General features: G+C 38.2%; 1 protein-coding gene across 2 annotated transcripts; it reads left to right on the top strand.

Moving 5' to 3' along the window:
- The first annotated feature begins 1,570 nt into the window (after positions 1-1,570).
- LOC104611559 (uncharacterized) lies at positions 1,571-6,661 on the top strand. Of its 2 annotated transcripts, none has more exons than XM_010278657.3 (4): positions 1,571-1,904; positions 3,851-3,968; positions 4,045-4,276; positions 6,288-6,661. In XM_010278657.3, exons 1-4 carry the CDS (start codon positions 1,753-1,755, stop codon positions 6,317-6,319), a joined length of 534 nt encoding a protein of 177 aa, XP_010276959.1. In that variant the 5' UTR covers positions 1,571-1,752; the 3' UTR covers positions 6,320-6,661. The 2 variants fall into 2 exon arrangements, with proteins under 2 accessions (XP_010276959.1, XP_010276960.1); XM_010278658.3 differs by having other exon boundaries at positions 1,684-1,904; positions 6,291-6,661.
- The last annotated feature ends 3,978 nt before the right edge of the window (positions 6,662-10,639 follow it).

Here is a 10,639-nt window from a genome sequence, read left to right on the forward strand (position 1 = left end):
CTTGGGAATAATGAAAATTAGAAAATGATCCAAACCCAAAACCAATTTGGGTTTAGGTTGATTCATTTTGATCTTGTTGAATATGCTTTGCCATGTCTTCTTAAATAGCTATTGCCACTACTACTTTGATAACTAAAATCTGCTTTTACATTTAATGCAAACTACTCTCAGTCCCTTTCTTGATAATTCTTTAAGTGTAAAATATTCCTAGCAATTTTTTTTTTTTTTTCCTTTGATGCCTTATAACTAGAACCACTAGGACTATGCTCATGTTGGTTCTGTCTAGTAGCACTAGCACCAATTCAAATTTCAGTGTTGAGAACCATCAAAGCCAATGATCGAAGTTAAAGTGAAAGGGGTGTGAGAGCGAGAAGAACCAACCATTTTAATTTTAATAAATATTAAAATCTAAAATTTATAAAAACCTAACTAACTAGTAATTGCATGCCTCTAGTCCTTTGATACGATATTTCAACTTGAATGCAAGCCTTTAAGCTCTTGAATTGAGCATTCGAGTAAGATGCAAGCCTCCTTCTGTTTAAATTAAAAAAAAAAAAGAGAGTATGAGAGAAATTGATTGTTTTTGTGATCAAAATGTGTAAGAGTTAGGGTATTTATAAGGATTAAAAATAAGAATTAATCAAAATGCCCCCCTAAATTAACTGTTTATAGTTGTTGGGAGGGGTATTTTGATTATTTGTAAAGTTTATTTACCACTATACATAAGATGTCATCCTAAACTAATTATTTATAACTGTTGGGGGCATTTAAGTCATTTTATACACCAACATTTATAGTTTTTGGAGGTATTTTTTATATTTTCAGCATTTAAACCCCTCTAAAACGGTTATATAGTTGTTGTAACAATTGTTGGGTTGGGCTGGGGGTGCCATACTAACCTGACCCACAACCCCTTGGCCCAGCCTGACATAGGGTTCATGCCATGATAGGACGGCTGGCACAGCCTGGACAATATTAGGTCATGTCAACCTACAAGCGGCACGACTCATTTTACACCTCTAATCAATAACCAATATATAGTGGCCCAAAAACGATAAATTAAGATTGATCAATTGGCACTCGTGTTGGCAAACGGCCCCTAAAATTTTAAAGTGGGGTAATTGTGTTTTGAAGCCCCAATCCAAATGTAACTTGATAATTGGATCCATATAAGAGCCCATATGATGGGCCACCAATGAATCCCTAGGATGTATATTTTAGTCAAGCAAGTAAAGCTTTCAAGTCCATTTAAAGACATATATTTTTTTTAATGAATTTATTTTTACTTAGGAAAAGATTAAAAACCTTAGGGCTATGTTTGGATTGAAAGAAAATAAGATAAAAGAGGAACAGAGAGTTGAGGAAAAGTTCTGAAAAAATTTCACCAAAAATTCCTGAAGAGTTCAACTTTCTGCTGTTTTTCTCAAGTAAACGTCCAAATATAACCTAATTTACCTAAAGAAATCAAAGTCATTCAAGTTGGCAAACACGCCCTTAGGAGTTAGAGTTGCTACTTGCCTTTGCTGAATGCTGATAAATCTCCTCTTTGGCTGATGCAGAGTCGCTGACCTTGACTCAGATCAGGCCGGACCAAGCTGGAGTCTTAGGTCAGAAGTAACAGTATTGGCCCAAACCAGCCCACAAGAACTGTACTGTATCTATTACAGTATTTACCTACTATTGCCCAGCCCAGACAATCAGTCAATCATCGTCTTCGCTTTTCACTTGTGCGAGAGAGAGAGAGAGAGAGGAATGGGGAGGGAGGTGTCGGAGAGTTGCGTGGATAATCTGATGATAGAGATGGTATCGGCGTACTGTAACCGATTCTACTCCACCAAGCCGGAGCTCGCAGCCCGGAGGATCGAGGCCATCGGATATCAAGTTGGTCACCAGCTTTCCGAGAGGTACGATGCCTTCTCGAATCAATAAACAGCCATATTCTTATTAATGAATTGGTTTATGTAATTATGTTAGCTATTTGATTTGTTGGGCTTTGTGATGATTTGAACTTCTTGTTCTTCAATAGATCGGAGAATTTAATCTGGTTAGGATTCGCATTGAGATAGATTCTTCACTAATGGGTTCATCATAAGCTGTTTTGACACTGTTTAGGATTGAATTAAGAAAAGGAAAGAGAGAAAGAAAGACACTCTATGACCAGCGAAACATAAGGGATCCAAAAAATTGGGGCATGATAAGTGAGTAGAGGAGTAATTTAAACAAGAGGAGAATTTTGGAAAAGATTTGATCTCTCGCACAGGCATCAGTTACACTCATATAACGGGACTAAAGAGCATGAAATCAAATTCGGTCGCATGGTTAGGAACACATGAATTGGAATGCGACGTGCTTTAGGGAGTGTCATTAAGGTGCAGAAAGTGGTAGAATGGGTTTTGGGGAAAAGCAGGTAAGAGAGTGGGGGGGGGGGAGTAAGATCTGAATTCGTTTCTACTATAATCTCCTTATCCTTGTTTTCTTTTCTTTTCTCTTCTGTTTCTTATACCTCTTCTGTACTTTCTTCTATCTGGAATTCATTAATGTAGAATTGTATATGGTTCAAAACATTGAGATTTGAGAATGGGAGCATTGCCACTTTCAGTGTACAACTCTCTACAATTTCAATTTAGTGCATTCTGGTGCCACTGAGTGTGGACAAACTCAGCCAATATATCGTGACAATTTTTGTCAAACTTTCTCTGGTTGCTTCTTTATCAGTATCCCATGATATATGCCTACCCTTTAGCACTCACATCTCAATCAAGTCACACCTAATCTAATTGATTCACTAAACTTGACCATTCACTAATGATGTAGGGCAGATAGTCCTATGAGAGCTAGGTGGACTGAAGCCTAAAGAAGTGACTCAAGGAGATGAAGTACAGCTCTAAGAGAGTTTGTTGGAGCTAACTAAGATGTAAGAATTGACCTATAAAGGTTTCTATATCTGATTCAACAATATTTTGGTTCCTCTATAAACTAACAAAATTTGCAAGAACCAAGAAAATAGGTCTAGGAATGTTACTTCTCTGCCAAAAAATGTAACTTTTCTATTTTATGTGCAGACTTAACATAGGGGGATGTATGGGAATATTTAATTTTAAGGGGTTCTGGTTAGTTTGGACACAAAAAGACAAAACCTTCTTTGTGAAGGAAAACTCAAATTTTCTGAAAATTAGGGTTTTAGTTGGAACTTTGAATTGAAACTTAGTAGGATGTATAACAGAGAATAACGAGGGAGTCCTAAATTTGAGAATAATCTGAATTGATCTTACACAAAAGGAAGAAATTTTGAGAAAGATATAACAACTGGAAAAAACTAAAACAGTAGCCTTGTTGAGAGCTAGAAGAAATGCTTAACTAGAAGATCTTATTTAAATCTGTAAAAAAGTAGTACAAAGAAGAGTGGAGAGAAAGAAAATAAAGGCTTATGTTGAGAAGAAACACATAAGGAAGACAAGCACTTACAGATTACAATTCACTTTCCATCCAAAACATGGCTAGAAGATGAATTTAATAAGGAAATAGTAGGGATTGGGCTACTTTAATCCAAATTACAAAATTGCCACTTGAAAGCTTCAGTCTCGTATAACATTATTGAAATACCACTAAAAGGAAAAAATTACTAAAATCAGAAAAATTCAAAGTCTAGAATACTCCTAGATTCATTTCAGGACTATGATGATGCCCACGTCCAATAACCATTTTCTTCCAATTACCACAAAAAATTGCAAAAGCAGAAAAATAAGCAATACTTATTTTAGTTATTATTCTGTGGTGATTTAACTTTGGAAATTATACATAGATTTTTGTAGCAAACTCCTTATGAACTCTACACTTGAATTCATGCCAGGTATACCATGGAGCGTCCTCGGTTCAGTGATCATCTTGAGGCAATCAAGTTCATCTGCAAGGATTTCTGGGCTGAGCTCTTCAAGAAGCAGATTGACAATTTGAAAACCAATCATAGGGTATGTCCAATAAGCTGAAGTGCAGAGAAGTGAAGAACCTTCCTCTAATATTGACAAAAGCATATTTGTCTTGCAGGGTACCTTTGTCTTGCAAGATAATCGATTCCAGTGGCTTACACGCATGTCAATTGATCCATCCCCAGCAAATGCAGATTTATCTCAGGACTCATCTGGGGAAACTGCTGAGAACAGGGCAGTACAAATCACTAGCATGCACCTCTACTTCCCATGTGGGATCATAAGGGGAGCACTTTCAAATCTGGGAATCCCTTGTGCAGTTTCTGTAGACACGTCCAATCTTCCTGCATGTGAGTTATTCATTCTGTATTCTTATCAACAAAATATATGTTAACAATCAAAAATAAAACACTGGAAGAAAACATATTACTAATGTTATCTGGTAATTCAATCGATAGGGTGGTAATCTTACACTCAGCACATATAAACATACATATTATATGTACATCTCAAGATCCATGAGCGTTCAAGGGTTGTCATTTTGAAATGCATTCTATGGTATTCTTTTTTTTTTTGATAGGTAAAAGTTCATTAATAATCAAAAATAAAACACTGGGAGAAAACATATTATTAAAGTTATCTGGTAATTCAATCGATAGGGCGGTAATCTTACACTCAGCACATATAAACATACATATTATATGTACATCTCAAAATCCATGAGTGTTCAAGGTTGTCATTTTGAAATGCATTCTATGGTATTCTTTTCTTTTTTTTTTTTGATAGGTAAAAGTTCATTAATAATTCATTAGCAGCAAAAAGATAAATGCCTGTTACAAGCGTCCCAAGGGGAGGCATGAGGTGCAGCTCACTCTTTAAAAGAAAAAAAAAAACAGTACAAAAATTACAAGTGGGCCCAATACAACTGATCCCTAGTTCCTCCTTTCTTAGCTAGATAGTCGACAAATAAATTAGCCTCCCTTCCCACCCATTGTATAGTCAAATTCATATGTTGTATTACCCATTTGAATTTCTTCATTTCATTTCTATAACACTATATCACTGAGTTTGGATCTCTAAGCCAGCTCACCACCACCTTGGAGTCCCCTTCTATCACCAAATTCTCCAAATCTATCTCTCTTGCAATCTGTGTACCTTGTAGGACTGCATACAGTTCAGCCCTTAAGGAGTCTCCATTCCCCATCGGTCCTGAATAAAGTGCTTGTAAATTCCCATCATTGTCTCTTATGGCCCCTCCAATTCCAGAAGGGCTTGGGTTGCCTAGACTGCTCCCATCAAAGTTTAGGCTGCATTTGGAAACGATGTAAAACGTCATCGATGTAAAAGTTTATGCCGGTTCAGTTTTGTTGGTGTTTGGATGGAGTGTAAATCAAGATCGATGTAAAACTCCACTCCCGGTTTAGATTTATCGGCGTTTGGATGGAGTAGAGTTTTACATCATAAATCGATGTAAAACATCATCTAAAGTAAAGTTTTACATTGATTATCGATGTAAATACTACATCAATAAAATCAATGTAAAAACTCCACATTTTTCGAAGCTCAACGTTTAGAACCTTTTACGGTTCGGTGTGAAACTCCATCAATGAACTTTTACATCGATGAGGTTTTACACCACTTCCAAACACAATCTTAGTTTCATAAAGCCTTCAATGGGAGGTGTCTAAACCAACCGTGTTTTAGTCTTCTGCACTGAATTCCATAGTTTGAACCAATTCCTCCAAATATCATCAAAGGAAAAATGCTTGAACAATTCCATAGTTTGTAGCTAGTATATAGTTGTAGTCATTACACAAACCATAATTTGTTGTTTGCCTCTCTCCTTCTCTTGGAAGATTCTGTCATTTCTTTCTTCCCATAATGTTCAAACCATTGCTGCTCTAGTGCACCTCCACATTATTCTTCCCCTTCTCTTCGGCCAAGCAAATGAGATGGATCAAACAACATCTTAATCTCAATTGGCATATTCCACCTGCGCCCAAACAAAAAATAAAACCACTCCCAATTTTCTGCAGCAAATGAATAGGAAATAAGTAAGTGGTAACAAGATTCACCATCTGATTTACAAAGAGTGCACCAATTCGGGGAAATACATAGAAATGCCTCTTCATTTGCATGTAATCCAAAGTGTTAATTTTCCTTTCTATGGTATTCTTCTAACATGATTCACAGGTTTAATTACCTTTTGTTATTATTTTATAGAATGCCTTGTACACCATTAGAAATTATTTGGTTGAAAATTTGCATCTCAAGGTGCCAGTTCATATGTACTTTGAGTTTGAGTGAAATACTAGTTGGACTATATATTTAACAACTTCGTTCCTTGTTTTAAATGATTAGCAGGTTCATTTGTGGTCCGCATAAAAGCTTGATAGAGATGACTGTTGCATGAGAGATCAAGAGAGAGAAGAAAAGGAAGAAACATGCAGAAATGGAATGTGAAGGGACCTGTCAGGGAGGGTGATATCCTCACCTTGCTTGAGTCTGAAAGAGAAGGCAGGAGATTGCGCTGAGGACCTGTTACATTTTCAAAGAGTTCTATTAGGTTTTTTATCTGTTTGTTTACATATGAATCCTCTGTTGAAGTTATACTACTAATTTGAAAATGGATTGGGTTTTGCTGAATTCCTAAATTCTTCATGTGTTTTTGATCTGGAAACAAGGATTTATTTTGGAAGGTTGTTATCTTATCTAAGCTCGAAGAAAAAAAGAAATGGAATGTCTAATCTTGTATGCTGTGGATTTATACTTTTCCAAATTTCTCTTCTCTGTTCTCATCTTGTATTCTAATTTTGTTTTCCCTGTACTAATGAGTCAGTTAAGAAATCTCCGTAATCATACATTCAAAATATTTAATTGCACTCAGAATCTTTGTATTTATATTGAAAAAGGCATGTATTATATTGAGCAAAAAGACGAGATCCCCCCCTCCCACCAGGAAGGATCTGAACAAGGCTATATGGAAGCTATACAAAAAATGTATCTAGATACAAAAGGAGGATCCCAAACCAAAAAAATAAATAAATACCTTAAAAGGAATGCATTTGAATGCCTTATGAATTCCCACCCAAGAATGTAACCAACCCCACATGGACTTAACAATGTATTCCTTTGTTGATACAGCATTGTTGAAAATCGTCTGTTCCTTTCAGTGCAAATTGACCAAACCACTACCAAAGGAATGACCCCCCCCCCCCCTCCCAAATGATCTTTCCTCTTCTGCTAAAAGTCAAACCGTTTAACTGTCAGCTCCACAATAAACTCTCCAGGCTCGCAGGGAAACAAAAATGCAACTCAATAGTATCCAACATCCTTCCCCAGATCCTCCAAGTCATTGGACAATGCACAAATAAGTGGTCTACTGATTCAGTCTCCTCAGAACACATCGAACACGGGGTTACTCACTGCCACACACCTTTTGTCAAGTTATCAATAGTCAAACGCTTATTGAGCCAGCTGTCCACAAGAGGAAGGCCACCTTTGGAGGAGCCACTGAATGCCAAACATTTGCAACCAAAATGCCTTCTCCATCTCCAATAGATAACCTGCCCTAGAAAGACTTTACCATGAAACTACCTGATCTCTCAATCTCCACACCCTCCTTCCCACCTTGTTTCTGTCAGGAGTTAAAGTGTAAATCTTTTGCAGCATCTCCATTAACAAATTCACATCCCAACCAATAAAGCTCCTCGTGAATGTAGGGTTTGAGGATCCAGACTCCCCATGAAAATTGAACAAGTTAGCTATGAAGCCTCCTAATGGCTGGCTAACTGGTGCAGCTGTGGATAAACATCTCTTAGAGGCTGGTCATCACACCACGGATCCAACCAAAACTTCACTCTGCTTTCATCTATTACCTCATATATGAATCTTCTCATTAAATCACCACAAGTTTTTGAATACCTTGAAGGGATGAGAGATCCATCGTATGAACGTTTAAATCTTGTGAAATAAAGGGGCGAATTCCAAAAATTTTTCTCCCTTTCAACTGGGAATCGCATTCCCTATTTAGAAAATCATATTTTCAAGGATCAATCTTGAACAATAAACTAAACCAGATATGAACCAAAAGTAGTAGGAGAAGATTATACCTGATACGGAGAAGTAATATCTCCCAACGAATGTGTTCACACCCAAAGAAGGATCCAAAGACTGCTCCCACTGAATATGGCGTAGTGCAGGATGGAGCAGAATCAGCAGTTCTCTTCTCCAAGAATTATGTCCTTCGCAAAAACAGTAGGATGGCACGTGAGCACAGCTTCCTATCAATTCTTTCTCAAAGAATTGATGTCAATATCGAATCTTGACTTCTCCCACAACTGGAGATCGAACTGGAAAACTGGGCGGCAAGAAAGAATTCTGCAGGGTTGCTTAATTTTTTCTTCTGTGTTTTTCAGCACTAAAGAGGATGTAAAACCAACTCCCCTAAAGGCTACGGCCCCTTCCTTCTCTTGTAACCCTAAAGGATCAGCTCCTAATCCAATTAAGACTTGCTGATCCAAATCTCGGATATCCCTTTAGGTGATAAGGATTAACCCTTATCTTATCTGCAGATCATATTAGCCTTCTCCTAATCTCATTAGGAGGTTTCTAGATCTGAATCACATTCAGATATGGACTCTTTGAGTGGATAGGGTTAAGACCCTAACCCATATGCTAATCCATCTCAGAATTCGCCCTATATTTAACTAATTAAATAGCTCAGTTCAAAATGGGTTTTAGGCCCATTAAGCTTATGTGCTCACTTAACCTTTCTAACTGCTGCCTAGTTGGGCTTCCTTGTATGGCGTGGGACCCAAGCATTGATCTACACATCAGCTACATGGGTTCGGCCTAGCCTTTGTTACAAGGCCTGGCCGAATACACTGTTATGAACAGTGCACCCCTTGAAACCCATCAAATGGGCTCTATGGGCCCAACACATACCCTAAGTGGTCCCTGGGCCAAGCCACCTTGTAACACCCACGGACTGTGGGCAGATGCAAGATTAGCCCATCAGGTATTATCCTCAATGGTCTTACACTTAACCTCTCAGCCCATAATGATCATACACTGCCCGACAAGAGAGGACCTCTCCCTCGGCTGCAAGGAACAGTGTTGCACTCTCTACTTATATGGATCCCGGGAATTAAAACCTTTTTGCAAACCTTTTAGAAACCATAATATATATACTTTTATATCTCATATAAAATATACTTTGCAAAATAAATCTCAACGCTTGAAATCGGCTACCAACAGTTTTGGTTTCCATCAGTGAGAGTGCATCCCCGATCATTACCTTTGTCCGACAAAGGGGCTGATCCTGTCACTATGATCACCCACTCAGATGAATTCTCAAACTATCCCAACATACCCAGGTTTTGACCCCCACTAAGGATTTCACTGATTGGTACATCAAAGACAGCCCAATCCGACACCTAGTGCAGTATCATAATCGAGTTTAGGGGTCGGGTGTAACTTTTCAGTTTTGCTCATCAATCTCCAAGGTCTAGGGCAATACTGGAAATCTGGTACAGTTCAAAGATTCAATTAATCCTACACTGTATGCGCCTAGGGTTTCACCCTGGCAGCTGAGACATGCCACCCCAACCGACTTGGTGGCACAACAGTGTCAACCTTAATAGGATAGGTCTTCCCAGACCGACCCACTGGCTGTGAACATTCTAAACTAACACGAGTCTCATTAAGTGTCCAGTTTAAGGGTATTACACAGAAACATACCAAGGGAACATGAATCAAATATGTACTTTTATTCATTTACAATAAACTCATAATGTACATCATTCTGATTGAAGCTAAGGGCATACAAAACTGTCTAACAGCTCCCACTTGCACTTAGGTCCAATCAAGTACAAGTCGGAGTCTCATTCTTTCCACGTGTTTCTCAAACATTTTCTGTGATAGTGGCTTCGTCAATGGGTCTGCTACATTTTTTGCTGACGCTACCTTCTGAATCAAGACGTCTCCTCTACCAATAATCTCCTGCAGTATGTGGTACTTCCTCTCAATGTGCTTCGACTTCGAGTGGGCTCGTGGCTCCTTAGTGATGATAGTAGAATTTATCACATTTTTATCCCCAAATATTTTGTCTTTCATACCTAATTAGTACTTACTTGGACTCATATCTCTTGTATTTCGGTTTAGGGCATGAAAGAAGGCATCAGGAGCAAAGAAAGGCAAATTGGATGATTTTTCTCAGTTTCGACACCGTTCAATAAACACAGGGTTCATTCGGATTCTGCTTGAAGTCAAACGATTTGATAGCAGAGTCAAAACGGATGTTCCAACTTCTAGAAACTTGCTTAAGTCCATAAATGGATCTATTAAGTTTACATACTATGTTTTCCTGACCTGCAACAATGAAGCTTTGCAGCTGTTGCATATAGATATCTTCAGTAAGATCTCCATCCAGGAATGCAGTTTTGAAACCCATCTACCAAATCTCATAATCATGGTATGCTGCTACAGCTAGCAGGATCCTAATGGATTTAAGCATGGCCACAGGCGAAAAGGTTTCCTCATAATTGATGCCCTCTTTCTAAGTGTACCCATTCGCCACCAGACGAGCTTTGAAGGTCTCAATCCTACCATCGGGGCCCTTCTTCCTCTTGTAAATCCATTTGCAACCGATTGCTTTTACCTCGGAGGGCGGATCTACTAGAGTCCAGACTCCATTGGTCTCCATTGAGTCC

This window comes from Nelumbo nucifera, chromosome 1, assembly GCF_055504915.1.
Source record: "Nelumbo nucifera cultivar China Antique chromosome 1, China Antique-T2T, whole genome shotgun sequence".
NCBI lineage: Eukaryota > Viridiplantae > Streptophyta > Magnoliopsida > Proteales > Nelumbonaceae > Nelumbo > Nelumbo nucifera.